This window comes from Pholcus phalangioides, unplaced genomic scaffold (assembly GCF_987345545.1).
Source record: "Pholcus phalangioides strain wild (caught in Gottingen) unplaced genomic scaffold, Ppha-v1.0 ptg000007l_1, whole genome shotgun sequence".
In the NCBI taxonomy this organism is placed as follows: Eukaryota; Metazoa; Arthropoda; class Arachnida; order Araneae; family Pholcidae; genus Pholcus; species Pholcus phalangioides.
The window spans coordinates 55,887,928-55,907,456 of record NW_028301600.1 but is presented as its reverse complement, the minus strand read 5'-3'; the positions used below and the strand labels follow the sequence as shown (position 1 = coordinate 55,907,456).

Below are 19,529 nucleotides of genomic sequence, written 5' to 3'. Positions count from 1 at the left end.
AATGCCTCCTGCCACGTCTCTGAATCAATAAAAACTTGATTTTATTAGAAAATAGATATTGTATAGATAGGCGGGGTAGAAGTCTCAGGCCAAATCCTCAATTACAAATTTTATGTCAACAACAAGCGGTACTCTTCACCAAATAAGCTGGAAGTGGAGATCATGAATGAGTAGGTAACCCTTAAATCGGCAAACAGGAATATCCAGGAGAGAAAATTTTTGAGGGATTATATTAAGCAAATGAGGAGAGGTAATGTACCCCATTCTGCTGGTAATGTAATTATAGAAACTTCATGGACGCCTCACAAGTAAAAATCGAATGTTTAAGAGTTGCTTAGAAGCATCAATGCCAAAACGAGCTCAAAATATAAATTTTTTTACTTGAAAAATATAAGAAACTCGTGTTGCTTTTGAGAGCAACCATAGACTAAAGATATATTATTCTTACTCTGTGAGAGCAACATTGCCAAATAAAAGGAAATTATGTACCTGTAGTACGTTTCAGAATTTAACTTCTTCGATGAAAAAAAATACTATTTGATGTGTGGGGATAAAACATACATACAAAATGATGGCACAGTTTCGTTCTAATAAATTCAGGTAATTTTTTTTTTTGGTCAAATGGTTCTGTTTTTTTCTTAACAAAATTTAATTTTATTCTATTTCTATTTTTAAACAACTGATTTTTATTTTTTTAATAATAAATTTGCTGCTGCTGCTCTGATTGTTCGTATGAAATATTATTTACTGTATCGTATTTTGCGTTAGATGTGGTTCATATTACAATATTAGAAATATAAATGTTTGTACACTGCTCAAAATAATTAGAGAAATGTAGTTTTTATTTAATTGTGATTTTTAAACATTTTGTTGATAAAATAACTGAATTTAATAAATTTAAATATCTGAATTTTTTTAAAATAAATTTAAATATCTGAATTTTTTTTTAAATAAATTTTAAAAAAATAAATGAATTTAATAAATTTAAATAACTAATACACATTGTCCTTAATTGTTTTGTGCAGTGTAGAATATCTATTCTCGTGGTCAAATGATTTTTTAAGATTCAAGCGTAACTTACCTATCGCGAAACCGATACCGGCATTTGCTGGAATCAATTGACCGACTGTTTTTGCCATCGGTACCTATTTTAAGTATATCAGACTTTTTTATGTATTCGGCACATTACGACGATATACGGGGTGATTATAAAAAAACTATCCCGACATATGGGCCCCATAACTATCATACCATTCACAGAAACTGAATGAAATTTTGGCATAAGGTATTTTGAGGTATGCGCTCAAGAATGATATGGAAAACAACAGTGTCACTCTAACAGTTACGGTTACAGTGAGAAAATTTCGAAAATATCAAATGGCAACACCAAGTTTTTTGTATTGGAATGCGATCTCCATACTGAAAAACACTAAATAGCGTTGGAATGGCACCTGTAGCACGAAAATCCCCGGAGCTAGGCAAGGAAAAAGTAAAAAGGACTGCCGTGCACCAGAGCATTAATGTTCGTTTCATTCGTCACACCGTTTCTTCGGCTGAGATCCCAGCCTGATTAGTCCTCCACAAGGTCATGTGGAAAATTTGTGAAACACAATAAAATGCTTTATTTTATGCTGCTTCTCCGTCCTTATTGGTTGTCTTCACTTTTAGCCTATCTACCGCCGGTGATTTTCATGCTACAGTTGCCGTTCGAACGCTATTTAGGGGTTTTCACAATGGAGATCACATTCCAATACAAAAAACTTGGTGTTGCCATTTGATATTTTCGAAATTTTCTCACTGTAACCGTAACTGTTAGAGTGACACTGTTGTTTCCCATATCATTCTTGAGCGCATACATCAAAATACCTTATGCCAAAATTTCATTCAGTTTCTGTGAATGGTATGATAGTTAGGGGCCCATATGTCGGGATAGTTTTTTTATAATCACCCTGTATATTATTTTCAGCATAATTATAAACAAAACTTGAGAAAAATATTTATGTATGAGACTAGCAAATTCGAAAACTTGAGCCATGATCATTAAAAAGAGTTCTGTATATATGTTTCATGACGTCAGTTTTGAATTTAATTCTAGTTGAAATTATAACAAATAATCGTACTGAAATTATGAATTTTGACGAAAAATATAATGATTCAAGCGAAAGAAAATATCAAAAAACTTACACATATTAAGCATATTCCAATTAAAATCAGACCCACCATAGCAGCTAGCCATCTGTAAAAATTTCATTTTATTAAAATTTATTAAATTAAAAAAATTCTTGAATTTCGAGTTCTTTCATTATTTTTATATTTAAATTACACTTTGAAAAAAGAAGGAAGGATATTTTATAAATAAAATTAAAGCCTTCCAGAGTACCTGCCCATTTTATGCCCCAAGGGTCCAAATACGTTTGTTCCAATAAGGTACGAAATGCTAGGTGGTAAAAATGCAACGCCTTGTTGCCATTTGGTAGCATCCATTGTATCCATCATCCAAAGTGGGAGAGATGGCTCTAGTACAGCAATACCAATGTTAGAGAAACATATTGAACCTGTAAGCGGATTTTTCGTTTAAAAAACATGAAATTTGCTTGCTAACTTCATTAACTGAAACTTTTTACGATAAAAAAAGCTACGATTTAAATTAAGAATCGTTTAAAAAATGTGAAACAATATTCTTTACAAAATCTTTAAAAATATCGTTACAATTTTTCCAGCAATTAGCTTAATCAAGGGAGAATCTTAAGGGAGACATTTATATGACTATGACATATCGTTCCCCCATGCTAGAGGCATGAATGTGCAATGTCCTTACAAAAAAAAGAACGAGGGGAAATGACTTTTGAATTTTTACTTTACCATAGAATGTTTACTCTATGGAAGTTATTTTCCTAAAATGTTTTGTAACATGTGTTCCAATAGGGATACGCATTCGCGTTTCAGGCAAAACTTAGATAGCAGAATAAGGTATACAACCAGCTGATTAAAAAAAAAGTGAAAATTCGCACATTCATACTTCTAGCAAGAGGGGACGCTATGTATTAAGTATCGTAACGTTCAACTCGTTTTTCGATTCACGAAAACGAAAAGTTCCCCCTACAATCAAATGATATTTTAGATCTGTTCTACATTTTTTTCTTCCATTTTTTTTTCTAATCAACATAGGCTCAAACATCAACTAGATAAAACCAATTCAGGTATATCAGCATAATAGTACCAAAAGAAAACAAAATATTACGAAAGAAATTAGAAATGCAAGACGAAAAATTCTGCAAACTTTATGGTTTGCAATGAGCATTTAGCATTGTCGGTTCCTCTCTATTACCTAAAATTCAACATTAACACCCCACATCGCATGCTACAAGCCATTCAAGAAGCTATTCATGCCAGTTTCAATAGTTTTATGAACAGTTTTTGATTTGTATCAATTTTTTTTTAATATTGAATGAAATTATTGTTGTATAGTGGGCGTACTCGGGATCGTCCTTTGGAGGGGCACAAGGATTTTCATTCAGAGAAATTTTGAGTTACTAACCTTCAAAAACCGTTTAGATTAACAGAAATTAATTAAAATAGCAAATATAAATGTATATTTTCTTTTGATACTACTTTAATTTTTTTCACAAAAATAATTAAAAGTACCTTCAAATGGGGTGACATGCTCTAATTTTTATATTAGATGACGCCATTGTCACTGTGAATGAAATAGAGAGGTGGTTCCAGGTCAGCCCTAAGAGTGAGACTCCATAATTGGAAATTGTGCCCAAATCTCTCACGATTATCCCATCTTTTTTCAACGCCTACTTTTGTCATAACCTATGTTTTAAGGTTTCATGAAACCATTGCAATACTTTGTTTACAGAACCTAGTGGTTACATGTTACTGTATTGATAGAAGTTTGCTTTGGTAAGTATACTTATTGTTTCAATTGTTAATGATAAATTATCTAATTAAATCAATTTATTAATTAATAGTTGTATGATTAGTAAAATCTTTAAGAATTGCGGGGTGACTTGGGGATAGTATTTTATATTAGTTTCTCCAGGAAAAGGATAACCATTTATGGCCTGGATAGTCTAAACCCCAAAGAGGCTTCAACCAGTAGTATTAATCATAGTAGAACCAAAACTAAATAAATGAACCACATAAGAGACGGAAAAGTGAAGACAACCTTTTCACGCCAGAAGATTCTGAAATCGATGCTCCTTCACCACAAGAGATGAAAGATAAACATGTGTTGCGTCTAACTCCCACTACAGAACAGTTTGATAAAGGAGAAAGTAGATCCGACATTAGAGTTGGGGATTTTATTTTAGTTAAATATGAGGGAAGGAAACACCTAGGTCAGATTACTGAAATTTTTGATGATGAATATCATGTAAAAATATCATAAAAAAAATTTCAAATATTGGAAATTGCCAGAACTGAAAGATGAGATTTGGTATTCATCTACCTCTCTCTCTCTGTCTTTGTATTGAAAAAGATAAAGTAACCAATACAGGGATCTTCGATTAGGCAGATTTACGTTGTAGACATGCAAGACTTAATTCCCTGTACTTATATTTGTAATAAAAACCAAATTTATGTATTTATACTTTTTCCTATTTGTCCCTAATTATTTCCAGTTGAGTGAAAAGGAAACATACGCTTCGATAGGCGAAATATCAAGAGAATAGTCTGGTGTACCCAAGTCACCCCTTCAGGTGGAGTAACTTGAGTATACGACTTTTAATCCATTCTTCTCCCTTATAATAAATTCCGCAACAACTATCCCTGCATTAAAAAAAAACTACAAACTTTTTATTTCTAGGGGCGCAACTTTTAATAAAAAATTTTAATTTATATAAGGGAGATACAATGATACAAAAAATGTCCAAAATTTGTGCCCAAGTCACCCCGTTTGACTGTATTTTTAATTTTTGATCGTCTTGGAGGGAAGGATGAGTGCTCCTGTGCCCCTTCTCTTGTATACGCCTCTGTCACAGATGTCAGTCAAAACCCTTCTGACGCCTCTGAAACTATCCGGCATGCATGTTTTGAAACTGGTTTTTTTTCTGCGACTACGTGAAATCTGTTTAAACTTCGTCGAATTATTCATAACAGAAATGCTCAATTAACAACACAAGCACAATTACAATCGTTTGTTCAATAGTTCTGTCTGTCACGATCAACTTTTTCGTTTATTTCCATGTAAACTTAATACTATACATAAATAAAATAGTCACATATCAATGGAATTCGAGAATTCATCATGTGAAATAAATGGATTGTTAAGCGTGTAATTTGTTGGCTGACTGACCTGCAGCGATAATGATATACGGATCTTTCAGAAGCGTAGACATAGGAGTTCCTTCAGATTTCTGTTTGACAACTCTAGGCTGTAATACCAGAAGTTGAAGCACTGCAAAACAACAATTATCGAAACTGAATCGACTGTTGCATGCTCAAAAAACAAAACTAAAAATAATAAATCATTAATACCCTGAAAAATTCATGTACTCCGCTTTTAAAATGTCAATTAAAAACAGACAGTAATTATGAAAGGATGACGTCTCTCCGCTATCCATACAAAGGTTTTTACCAACTGGCTTTTCATAAGTCGCCATCTGGTGGCAGCGTCAGCAGTTGACTGAGTCAGTGGTCAGGTCCGGCCAAAGCTGCATTAAGAGTTTTCAAGCGGCTTTGGGTCCGGCCGTCCATGTACGGTCCAAAGCGTATCAATAATTTTTAATACGCTTTGGTACGGTCCCTTTCAGTGTACACGAGCTCCAAGGAAAGATTGAGATTCGTTGCCTTTGTAGTCTAGGGCGTTCACCCGGAAAGCGAATTGACGTGGGTTCGATTCCCCGCAAAGGCACAGTTGAATTTTCTCTTTCCAAAAAATTCATCTTCGCAACACAGCCAGCTGGTAAAACCTTTGTACACAGACAGTAATTAGTCAATAAAATTAAATAAACAAGCAGAAAAATTTCCCGATCACTCACATCCGTCAATGAGTGCTAAACCAGCTAACACAAGGAAAGGCGAGGATTTCCCAACGAATTCATACATGGTTCCTCCAAATACTGGACCTATCAAAACACCTAGAGCAAGTCCTCCAAGAGCAATGGCCATAGCACTTCCACGTTCCTCGTCATCCGGATATGCTGTTGCTAGCATTCCCATTCCTTCATAAGAAAAATATTGTTTATTATATTTTCCGATTTATAGTTATATAAAAGTTACTTTTTTTCAATTATAAACGTAGTGTATACTTGTGTTTGAGGCAATATTTTTTAAATATCATTCTATTTTATGTCCTTTACAAAGAGAAAAAAATGATAAAATTATTAAAATTCATTAAAAAATGCTAATCATATTTATGGCATGGAAGAATAGTCTTTGATAATCGGCTTCGAACTATATATCTCGGCAGAAGAGATGACGGACAGGAATGCAAGATACTTATAAGAAGAAATAATTTATTTTAAGTTGAGTCACGTGATATTAAGTTGTGATTCTACAAAATTGGTACCAAAATTTCCAAGTTATCTTGTACAGCATTTTTATCACTGAATTTTTTTTTTTTTTTGCAATATATTATGATTTAATCAATCAGAACTTACATTAGAAAAAAAATGTGAAATCTTATTTTTCTTTTTCTATTCACTACTATTTTTTATGATTAAACTTTGTTTCATTCAAAAATCAAGATTATTTACAGGTTAGCAGGGCCATAGTTGGGGGAGCAGTTGGGTCTGGTGCAAACAAATCCTACATTCCTAGCTACATTTTAGAAATTTAGCGCATCGCGATTGGTCGAAATGAGTGATGAACCATTACGTCACTCATAGTGAAATACTTGGTGAAATTTACATTTGGCGAAGTTGAGTGGTGTTACAGTAGCCACAGCTTATAAGAATCACGTTTGGTTCAGTCATTTTGATTCTTATATACGGAAATTCTTTTTATGTTGCTCCTATATAGTTACCACAATGGGGAGGGGGGCCTTAAGCCAAGATTATGATGTCTTTGAAGTTAAAAAAAAAAAATCTTTATCAATTTTTTAGTAGTATAAAATTTTAAATCAGTCTGAATACCATAGCATATCGTTATCCTTAGACAGCGTTCGTTGTCAATGTAGACTGACGAAAATGTTACACGGTAACTGTACTATTACTGTACAATTCATCAATGTTTCCCAAAGTGAGCAATCATGTGTGATCCGGGGGGGGGGTGTAGTAAAAGGAGCCACGGGTGTCTATGTTTGTTTTCTTTTCTACCATAAACCTCTTGCTGGTATGTCCTATGATCAGGAACGCAACTAGGTACTTCGTCAGCCAGCGCAAGCACGCATTTTGCCGCCCCGTACGAAAATGTACAAGAAGCAGTAAAAAAGTGAATTTGGAACCCTCCGTCTAGTCCAGAGCCCGGGGCACCAGACCCGGCTGCTTCCTTCCTAGTTGCGGCCCTGTCTGTCATGCGCCACAAAAATGAGATCTGGTTAAAATTTTCGAAAGTAAACAAGTAAATTTGCAGGCAAGCATTTTTATCCAGGCCGGGCCTCAGAAAATTCGTTTTGTCCGGGGGGGCCCGGTGCTCTTAAGACGGCAGGGGGGGGGGCCATAAATGTAGCATGACTGTTATTAAGTTAAAAGTGACAAGAAGTGGTCTTCAAAAATAATCTGAGTAACAAAAATATTTTACAAGTTCCTACTACTGAGATAAACGGTGGAGAAATTTTTTTTTGATTCTTATAAGCGGAAATCTGATTCTTATAACCGATGATTTTACTACGTTAAAATAACGTTTGGTTTTTGTTTTTCCGATTTGATTCTTGTAAGTGGTTGATTCTTATAACTGGTGATTCTTTTAAGCGGTGGATACTGTAATTCAAAAATCAGTGAAAAAAGGGAAAAGAACAGTGTAAATGAGGGAAAAGAGCGTAGTCCGTTAGTTTATGGTGTTCTTTCTCCTTTTATCTTCTGCTGTTTAAATTCAAATATCTCCTCGAATATTGCACTTCGAAACATGGAAATTTTTTGTTGGCCTCAGGAGAGACAGGGAAACAACATTGTAATTGGAAGTTAGAAGACGGGGAACCGTATAAAATTTTAAATTTTGTAACTTGATAAATAATTATTATTTATTAAGTTACACTTAATATTTATTATATATTATAATAATTTATTATAATATGTATTATAATATATATTATAATAATACACATTATTATTTATCAATATACCGTATAGTTTTTCAATTTAACGGCATTTAAAATAATGGGTGACATCATTTGAAACATTCTTTCTAGTTGAAAGTTGTTTCAACGGTTCAGGAAAGACCCATTGGACAACGATAAGAGTAGACACCCTGTATAAAGTTCACCATCAATGGAATTTTGAAGAATGGAAAAGTGTTTGTTGAAAAAACAATTCAATTTTTCTACTGAAATTTGAATTTTTTACCATTTAGAACCTTTGAAAATTATTTTTTTTAAACTAAATTTTTTTTAATATTTCCTCGCAAAAAAATTGAATAAGCAGCGGTAAAATACCGAGCATCAAGAAATTGATATATATATATATATTTTTTACGTATAAAACATTATTGTAGTAAAGAATTTATCACCGCATTATTTGTAAAAAATGGATTTATACGTAAGGTGATCATATTTAAAAAAAAACGCGACATTTCAATGGTGCACAACTCTCGTTAAATAAGTAACGATTACTCAAGATTGAAAATTTTCAAAGTTCTTAGCATTCTTGACAAAATTAGCTGTTTCACTAAGATGAACTAGCCGAATACCATGGAAAAAATAATAATTTTGTAAAAATAATATAGGGATTGCAATTACTACAACCCGGATTATATTCATTAAAAATGCCAAAATATTCATTAAAAATGCCAAAATATTCATTAAAAATGCCAAAATATTCATTAAAAATGCCAAAATATTCATTAAAAATGCCAAAATATTCATTAAAAATGCCAAAATATTCATTAAAAATGCCAAAATATGCATTAAAAACCCAAAATATACAACAAAAAAATCCTGAAAAAGTTAATTATCAAAAATGAGAAAGTATGCATTTAAAATACACCACATGCAGAAAAAGCAGATATGCTTTTAAAATGAATATTTTCTATTTCTTAATGCATATTCATTTACAAAAAATAGCCCCACACATATGCATGTGTATATATATATATATACTGCATATTCAAAAACTACATATTTTTTATTTAGGCATTTTTAATTTCTAGTTTGTTGTAGCTACTCAGTAACGAAATAACAGTAACAAAAGAATTTTAAATTATTAAACTACTAATAATTAGACTATTTCTGAAAAATTTGAACGCTTTTGACATATGTCTAGAAATAGCCTTAAAAATAGAACACTTGATGTTTGGAAAATATGAACATTTCTATTAATTCACCAAATTCCACCTGCGGCAGAAAAACCGATGCTATAAAAATACAGTAAACCCCCAACCCATAAGATGTGGTCACCCTTCTTTTACGGCCAAGTAATATTTTCCCCATGTATAGTAATAGAAGTATGCATTTCAAATCCCTGATCAACGGTCACCCCTTTTTTACGAACGAATTTTTTTTTGTCCCGCCGGTGACCGCAAAAGAGAAATTTTGTATTATTAATAATATTTAGTTAAAAAATTATAAAAAAAACTGACTACGCTTAAGTAAACCTTCAAAAATAAGTACTTATTCTGAAAATTCTTTGATTTTATGCATTAATGCTAAAAAAGGCCAAAATATGCAAATGCATTTAAATGCATTTGCAAATAATCCGGGTTCTAGTAATTACGCTCCCCGAGCGTTGGACCAGAGTAGGTGTCAAGTTCACTCTGTGACCATTCCTTCAACATTACATCGGGGCGTGCTTACCCCGACTGAATAACTGTTTAGCGGCAGCCCTAAATACAACAAATGTGTATATAGTGCTAATATAGTGCTTATACTGTTTATATATAACATAGATCTTTAAATTTCAAATTACTAACCTGCCACACTTGTACACGCTGAACCAACACCTTGCAATGCTCTAGCAACAAATAACATGGAATAATCTCTTCCTACAGCAAATACTGAAATAACAGAATTATCCATACATTAATTAACATTGAAATCATTATACTTATATTGAATCCTTTTTGTCCTAATTGTTTGAAAGAGAATTTTAACGATTCTAATAATGAGCACATCCTGGCACATACTGCTTTGCGCGTATTGATCAGATAAGTTTTATAGAGATTTTAAACAACTACCGTGAATTGAAATATTAATTGAATTTATATGCATGAGACCAGACTCAAAAAACATCGTCTGAAGTCATCATACGAAGTTGTAGAATCCTTATGCATATTTCTCATGTAATATCATTCCTTTTACTGTGAATTGTACATATAACAAACCATGTGGGACACAAAAGTCGTTTGTTGTTTAATTACATCAAAATCCTATTAAATTATTTTTTTATGTATAACTATTACTTACTTATTGTTGATACAAACATGATTATAAATCCAGCGAACATCGGTATGCTGTACCCAATCCTGAAAGTGGAAAATGCCTCATAGTTTTATGAATTGTTTAAAACATAAAGAAAGTTTACATTATGCGTGTGTGTTATTTTTAAGAAAGTGAATTTTATATAATCATAAGTATTTTGAGTGTAGATTAGTTTCAGAAGTACAGGGTGGGCAAAAAGTCCGTAGAAACTTTAAAAATTCATAGAAACCGGAAAAATAACCGAAATAAAAAACTGTTTGAAGGGTTAGCATCGCTAAGTCACGGGAATTTTTTTAAGACAGGAAAAAAAAACCTCCAAAAACAGGCGATAGGTGGCGCTAACGTACACAAGTCAAAGAAAAGATACGCAAATAACGAACTAAATGCCTCCAAATCGTTTATTACGGCAGTATGTGTTCCATATGACCATCACCACTACAGGGGGATAACACATTGCAGGCGAATCATAAATCCAGCAACGGCAGAGTGCAGCAGGTCCACATACACGGTTTACAACGGTGAACTGGTTGAGGATTAGGAGCGCAAGTTCTTATTACTGTCTCATTTGCATATTTCCACCGAAGTTTCTTCGGACATTTTCCCCACCCTGTATTTAGTTTGGCTTATTTGATAACAGTGTAATGATAAACTCAAAATTCTCTCTCGAAAAGCAATGATAGTTTCACCTGTTACTCAGCGGGCCTATAAAAGGATTGGTCAGAGCTTGAATGAATGGTTTAGATGCAAACATTATGCCAATCTGGAAACTTTCTCCAACAAGCTCCTGATGACGGATTTCTCTTCTGAGTTTTTCGTCTTCTCCTTGAGTGTTGATTGGCACAGATATATTTTCCGGAGCAATTGAACTCGTGAAATCCCAAAATAATTCATTAGGAACCAAAGTATAGCCTGGAAGGTTCCATTCTGACATAGTTTCCCGATGAGATCCGTATCTACGCAAAAAATGTGGTTTGTCGTCTGCAACTGAAGCGTCTCCATTCAATTTGGCAACAGAGTCAGGTTTAACTTGAATTTCAGATTTAGACGTAGATTCAGCTTCTTGATGGTTGAGCTGGTATAAAAATGCAGGAACAATCGGAACTGAAATATGAAACATTTTTTTAACAATACTTTCCATGCAATCTACTTCTTAAGCAAAACGTGTTTCTAAAGCACTACGAGAAAATCATTCCAAATCTCGCTATGTTTTTGACACTCAATTTATCCCAGGTAAATACATTTGTACAACATATATAGCGTTGTTCATATTTTTTTACTCGCGCCAATTTCACTGTGCACCTACCTACTGTGGTGAGCAGCATGTTATCCAACAGAAGAGCAATAGCTACTATAGCTAACATAAGCCTTCTTGATCCACGAAGATATGACAAGCATCCGTAAGCATTTTCTTCCTCGTATACTTTGGATTCAGCCATCTTTCTTGGTCAATACGCGTCAAGTCTAAAGAAAATAGAACACTGAGTTGTTATATCACGGTAAGCTATAGCATATAATTATGCATAGATATAATATAAGATATATAGATCGCATGCAGGACTGCTTTTTGTTTCCTACACCTAACCACGTGATGAGTGGGTACTTTCACGAGTGGTAAGAAGAAATTCCTTGTGTGTTATTCTATTCCAATGGCCACTCCTTGGGTAGACACCGTGAGTGTTTAAGAAATCGCTCGATATGTCGAAATCTTGCTGTGCTTTTGGTTGCAATGTATCATTTATTAAAGGTGACAAGATTACCTTTCACAGGCGAGTTAAATTTTCTTTTCCTTTTTGTATTAATATTCATTAATTGGATATTTTGTTCAGCGAAGTGTCCCACCGATAGAGGATTGGCGTACAATTTCGTTTCCGATGAAGCTTTTCTTTTGCTTTGTTATGCATTAAATTACATTATTTAGATAAATAAGAATGTTTATTATCATTGTACATTGATTTAAAATGAATTTAATACATTATGATTAACATTTTTGAAATTGATAATTTTGTGTCTACGAATGAGAAATATGTTTGGCGCGCAAAGTTGGCGAGATTTTGTCAGACTGTCAGATGTGTATATTCTGGGTATGCAATGTCCAAGAAAATTAAATTTTCGGCTCTTATGGCAAATTCATAGCCGTGGCTCATCCAATTTTTTTCGTGATGTTCTGACCATGGCCCGCAGGCTCCAGTTCGGGAGAGACCGGAACAATTTACTTTTTTTGGGTTTTCTCACTTAAAAATCACAGAACAGGATCTCGTTAAAAATGCCTAGGGCCCAGAAGCAGAGGCATATGGGAGAGAGGGGGTCATCAGAGGCTCGTGCTTCCCCTCCCCAAGCCACCCAAACCTTAGAAAAAAAGAATTAATATTTCGATTAAGAAATTTGAAATAGCGAAAAAAACCTGTGCTATTGTGTTACAAATTTCTGTTAATTTAAATGTATTTTGAAAGGTGGTAACTCTTAAAATTTCTCGTCGTCGGGAAGAAAATTTTTGTGTTCTTTCCAAAGGTCGATCCTGCATACGCCCTTGTGTATTATGAACTACGAAAAAAAATTAAAATTAATAGGGAAAAAAAGAAATGTATATTACAAAAATAGGATTACTGCACTAATTTTTAGTGGGAATTTCATTTGTGAAAGTTAGGTACCATATGCTTATTGCTCTTGTATATTGAAATGCGCTTTATTTCCACTTTTAAATAAAGCTACGAATAACACGAATATAAATTTTCTTCACTCATTACAAGGAATGTGTCGCCAAGTATGAAGATAGTGTGCCAAGTTATGGATACCATGTTCTTGTTATTCATTTCGCCACGTGGGGGTTGCGTGTTTTTCAGAAAAAGAGGGGGCGGGACAATAGGACGCGCGGTCTAGTTAATCTTATGTCTATGTAATTATGTGAATTGCGTAATGTGTAGCATTATAAGTTATTTACTCTGGGTCTAATCTTGAAATAATGCTACAGAAGTGTTAATTGTACATTTTTCAAAATGCAAAAGTATTTGAAAAAAATTGATTACATTTTTTATCATTATACTTCATTCATTACCAGCTGCCAAACTTTGGAGTCCTTGGAGGATGACATCGTTACTTAGGTCTGTTACTTCTATTTTATGAGCTTGATAAGAGTTTATGTGAGCAATTTTAATACATTTTGATTTTTAATCCCCAATCTCAAAAAAAGCCCACTTCACAATGTAATTTCTTTTCACTAGTAAAAAACTAAATAAGATTACACGATGAGCTAAAAAAATTTATTTAAGTGTAATAATATTTTCCTTAAAAATAATAGCAAGTAAAAAAAAACAAGATGGGAGATGAACAAAACCATTTTTAATACAACTTTATCATTGCTTCGGTGAATTGGTGAGTCAAGATATGCGCGCGAAAGCATTAAATTAATAGCCGAGAAAAATCGAACACGTTTTGAAGCAGCGCCGAATTCAATAAGAGCCACCTCTTTTCATTGGGGTGTCCCGTATATTCCGTTTATCTCATGAAGCTTCCATATCACAGCATGCTCCGCATTCTTTGCCGAGAAGCGGCTGCTTTATTACGATCTCATCTCATTCATAACGCTTCGTTGTGACGTCATATCGCTGTATGCTTCAGCATCACCTAGACGATCAATGCCGTCAAAAGAATTCCAGATATACGTACTTCAAGTTCGACAGTAAATTAGAAATATATACGCACTTTATTTTATGTACTACTTTCCAATATATTTTCTCGTAACCATAGGATGTCAGTTTACAAGTAGTGTCAGCGGTACTTTCCGTACGATTTTAATCACATAAATAATTGAAATACTTGGTTAACAAAATAAGTAGTTTCCATAAATTAAGAAGTTGACATGGGAAACAACTGTTCATCAACAACTCTAATGGTATTAAATCGAATTGGATTGTGATCGCAATTGTATGCTGTTCACCCGTTATCTACTAACGGTACTTTAAAGCACCAGATTAGAAAATTTGTTACATACCAACTAATTGTTTGAAAAATAGTAATTTTTAATTTTTTTTGGTATTTAATTAGAACTAAAATAACCTACCAAATAATTCACATTGCAATTATTTATTGTTATCATTATACTTTTATTTTTATACATCATTTTCTACTTATTCTAATTTTCATAATGTGGTAGATAAAGGGTTAATTAATATAGAAAAATAGCAGTTATTACTTCAATTATTCTTTGGAATTATGCAGCAATTTATACTTATATTAATAGCTTTATAGTTATATGACTACATTCAACTTTCATTTTTAATTGACTTCGTCACCTACTCGTACATGAATGATTTGAGATCTACAAGTGAGATTCAAAACACTTAAAAAACATTTTATGCAATAGTTTGACACTACAAACTAATCGTTTTATATAGTTTTTTTTCTTAACCCTAAAGGCTAAAATTAGTTACAGTATATCGAATCAGCAATAAAACAGTAATTCAAATCCACAATTGATTTGAAAAATAAAAAATCCAGATTTCTTCAATGCTTACTTACATTCATGGCCTGAAATTCAAAAACAGGAGAGAAAAACACACACACACACAAGTGAAAGGGAAAAAAGAAATGGAAAGCAAATTATTATATATAATAGGCCTATACATATGCTCAGCCACATTTTTATTCAGTCTTGGCAGGAACAAAAACCCGTAATGTTTCCTATGGACTCTCTTATCATATAAATGGATGTTTCTCTACCCCTGTAAACATTGAAATAGTAAATTGTTCAGGTGATGTAATAGCCGATTTGTCCCGGCTTGCTCTTTGAACGATGTATCTGACCGCTATATTCTTCAAATAGGACGTGATCAATTCGAAGAGACAATTTCAGAGAACTTCTCACGCTGATTTCGAGAAAATGGAAAAAAGATTTAAAATTATGAGCAATTGTGTTTTGTCCTAATACATTAAAACCACGTTACTTCATCTGAAATACTTTTCTCAGCTCTTTTGCTCTCTTTGTGTTCTTATAGCCACGGTGATTATTATGTCGTGTCTTGAATATAGTCTCATCCATCGGAATTTGATTTTGAAATCATGAGTCACGTTAATAGACTTACTTTACGGCCCCTATGTACAGCGTTAACATTTCTCTGAGGAATTTGACTTACTTCACTGCTGCGCATAGGCACCGGAATCTGGAAGTTGAGGCTATTGGAGCCCCCCCCCCCCATAAATTTCGTGGGGGGGGGGCAAGCCCCTCAATAATAAATGATGAATGCACAATACAATGCACTCTTCTCCCTCCTGCGTATACGAACCCCCCTCCCAACGTTTTCTTCATGTAGGCTCCTCTGCTACTGCGTACTCATGAGAAATACAGTAAAAAAGCAAACTAATAAAAAAAAAAAAAATTAATCGACTGACGATGTACAACCACTTTGCAATCGAAAGATAAGTGCATCAACTGAGGAGCTTTATCTTCAAAAGGAATATTTCCACTTTTGCTAAATTTACAGTAGAAGTAAAAAATGTATTCCTCCTGAATACGTTTGCTTTACAGAAGTAGAAAATAGCCCAACAGGTAGCATGTAGGAATTGTAGAAAATATTTAAGCACTATGTTTCTTGATCAACATTCAAGAGAGTTATCCACAATTGAATTTGAAATGTTCCGTTCTCAAAGAAAATTAGTAAAAATGTTAGCTTATGATTAAAATTTGAGCTTGTCAAAGTCTGGAAAATTGAAAATTTCTACGTCACCTGTTGATTCCAGAAGGTTTTAACTAGTCCTGGAACGTATCCTTACTGCCCTCTTGTCATTACATGAGAAACACGATCATTCTACTGCGGAACCTCCCATAACGGACACCCTCGTTAGCTCGTTAGCGGACAACCCCACTGGCGGACACAATTTTGAATTACATCGACGGGACTCAATGTATCTTACTATCCATTAACGGAAACTCCTCGTTAGCGGACAAAATTTTCGGTTCCATGAAGAGTCCGTTATCAAGATATGAAAATTCCTATTATATGAAAAAGGTGAATAAAAAGAAAATATTATATTATATATGTGTTCCCTTCTCTCTCTTTTGATAGAAAGGACTAACTTTGCATTGTAATTTCTATCAAAAATATTCCTGTTTGAATAACCTCAGTTACATAATCTGGCAGAGCTTTTCCCAAAGATTCATAAACAGGTAATGTTCCCTTTTGAAAATAAGCACCTCAGCTGCTGATTAGGAATGTCTTATTTTGATATCCTCGACTTGGGTAAAGACTTTTTGAGTTCAAAATTGGCTATGGATTGTACATCTCGGTATATCTACTGTATAACGGGTGTATACATGAAAGAACCACACTATGGCACAAAGCACAAATGATAATACACAACTGTTGAAGTGCGTTTGATGTCCTTGTGATTGATTCATTTACAAACTAACAAAAGATATAAACCATTCCTCCGAGGTAAGCAATCTTTTCTTTTGACTTACGTATTAGGAAAAAAATCATGAAGCAATGAATATTAATTATTTACTGTGTATGGTATGTATTATATAAATAAATTTATAAGAGTATACTATAATTCTTTTCTTTCCACCCAGCGCTTGTTCTGTCAGATATGTTTATAAATAAATATACTAATTGTGACGCAACTAATTTTAGTGAGAGTATAACATACACTCTTCTTCTACTCTGTTAAATTTAAAAAAAAATTCCTATTTAAAAAGATTTTTTCTGGCGATACGGCGAAGGACGAGAAAATAAATTTAATATGTGTGTGTCACACAAGTATTTATCGTATGTACTTCATCAGTGTTCTTTATTCATATTCGGCTCTCGAAATTTAGCTCTCATGCTGCCTGCAAGAGTAATCCTGGGTGAAATACGGCCCACAAGTCAATAAAGTTTGTGTACCCATGATTGAAAAGATACTGGAAATAAAATTGAAATAGGAAAACAAGATGTAATAACGAAAAAATAATTTGTGCAAAGCACGTATAAATTTTTGATTAGTGTGACGTAAAACCTTCGAAATTTCAATACTTCTCGATTTGAAGAGATATATCTGTATAGCAATTTTCCATGTAATTAAGCGCATGTTATATTCGTCATTTGTTCAGTTCTTATTTGTATATTAGACAAATTGCTGACTAAGTACTGTATCTGAATAAATGATCATAAAATAACATTCTCTTAAAAAAATACTTGTATTTGTTCTACATCTTCCTACTCGTTTAACGGTTTCATCTAATAACGTTCACGATATCAGATCTTGTTCATCGAGCTTTTAAAAATTATCTACATCATTTAAGTAGTTATATAATCTTTTAACAAGATACCAACATCAAATTGATACGACTTAACCCTTACAGCGGCAATCCCGAGGTATCTCGTCAAAATTGACCTGCTTTATTTCGTCAACCCAAAATATCTCGGGTTCTTAAAACGATGTTATTTCCAATGTGACAATTATAATGCGGATCAGGAAAATTTTAAAAACCGCTCAAAGGGTTAAACGACTTTTACGCCCGTGAATGGTATAATGCAATCCCACTGCTATCTTTGAGTTCATTTTCAGAAAGTTTTCAATCAGAAAACTTCTTTTGAATAAATGAAATTCAATTTGAAAAATGCATATTAATTTTTTTTATAATACATTCCCCCATTTTAAACGGGATTCTAAGGTAGCCGCTGTGGTGGTCGAGTGGTTATAGTGCCGGACTCGCGATGCGAGGATCCGGGTTCGAACCCCACAGTGGTGGTCGGCTGAAGTTGGTTTTCTGTGGTTCCCAACTTCAAGGCGCAAATGCGAGCCGATCTCCCCGTTAAAAAGTCTCGCCACAGAGAGCAACAGTCCTACAACGGTAAATCATTCAACCATAACACTTCACTCATAGTTAGTAAAACTGGGGACAGATGACAGCACTACACATAACAAGCATTACACAGAAACAAACTATACGTCAGGTTGCACTACACGTACACGCACATTCCCGCATTTACCGATTCGTTGGGGGGTTCCGCGGGGGGGGTGCATGTGGGGTGTAGCAGTAGTAGGTAGGGGCTCGGGGATCCATGATGTTCTTAAGTCAGCCACCTCGTTGGGCAATTTGCCTGTTGTGGCGTTGTATTTGTATAGGATGTAATCGAATGATGAAAATTGAAAGAACTTTTAAACTTTGAGATTCATTATTAAAAGTTATTAATGTCGAAGTAAAGTCTGTTACACTACCGTCTGATAATATACTTTTATTTAAAAAACGTTTTCTCCCAAAACACTAATCGATATACGGTAATATATTGGTATTTTTTAAAATGATTTTAGTATAATCTAAGTAATGAAATTATATATTTGAAAAAAATGCATACTTTTTTTAATTATTGAGGCTAAATATTTGCGAGGGTTATATAAAGCAGAGTTGATCTATCTGGTTAATTTTTTTTTGTTTAACATCGATATATCATATGAAAAAAAAAAAAAACTAATTTAAATCGAATGAAAAACCTATAAGAACTCACCAGTTCACTCTTTTAAAAGAATTTATTCCTCTTGGCGGGAATTCAAAAGAAATTCTCTGAACGTCTCTGGCGAATGATCTCTAATGAGAGAGTTCATGAGCCATCTCTCCAATGACGGACCTTTCTTAAGAATTCGTGATCTTTTTTGTAGAATCACGTAAATTCTCGCCAATTCTATATTCGAACGCCAACAAATATGAACTCCATTGTGTAGTTTTTCTCCTTTTTGTTGTTTTTTCAGTCTTTAGGATAGGAAAAAAAAATACAAATCCCATAACAAAACTGAAGAAAAAATACTGCGTTTATTTCAATTCTTTTTCAAATTTCAAAATGCACAATTAAACTTCTGATTTTGATAACATGGAGGAAATATCAGAAACTGTGAATGCTATCATGAACTGGATACATTTTTTTTTTATTTTTAATTAATGATAAAATAATTTTTTAATGAAAAATTATGTTATCATTTTTATGTTTAGTTTTCACTATTTCGGAATGAAATTATTCACTGATTGCATTGCTGCATT

The 19,529-nt window shown here is 33.4% G+C and overlaps 1 protein-coding gene across 1 annotated transcript in view; it reads right to left on the bottom strand.

Moving 5' to 3' along the window:
• The window catches only part of LOC149085515 (synaptic vesicular amine transporter-like), a 39,819-nt gene extending 20,728 nt beyond the window's left edge, over positions 1-19,091 (bottom strand). Inside the window, exons 1-10 of the mRNA XM_089233573.1 lie at positions 19,003-19,091; positions 11,823-11,980; positions 11,206-11,620; positions 10,505-10,563; positions 10,012-10,095; positions 5,988-6,170; positions 5,303-5,404; positions 2,381-2,555; positions 2,185-2,236; positions 1,082-1,145 (exon numbers count right to left, since the gene is read on the bottom strand). Of these exons, the coding sequence (XP_089089699.1) occupies positions 1,082-1,145; positions 2,185-2,236; positions 2,381-2,555; positions 5,303-5,404; positions 5,988-6,170; positions 10,012-10,095; positions 10,505-10,563; positions 11,206-11,620; positions 11,823-11,955 (1,267 nt within the window). The 5' untranslated portion in view covers positions 11,956-11,980; positions 19,003-19,091. The remainder of the gene's footprint in view (positions 1-1,081; positions 1,146-2,184; positions 2,237-2,380; positions 2,556-5,302; positions 5,405-5,987; positions 6,171-10,011; positions 10,096-10,504; positions 10,564-11,205; positions 11,621-11,822; positions 11,981-19,002) is intronic.
• Between the last annotated feature and the right edge of the window lie 438 nt (positions 19,092-19,529).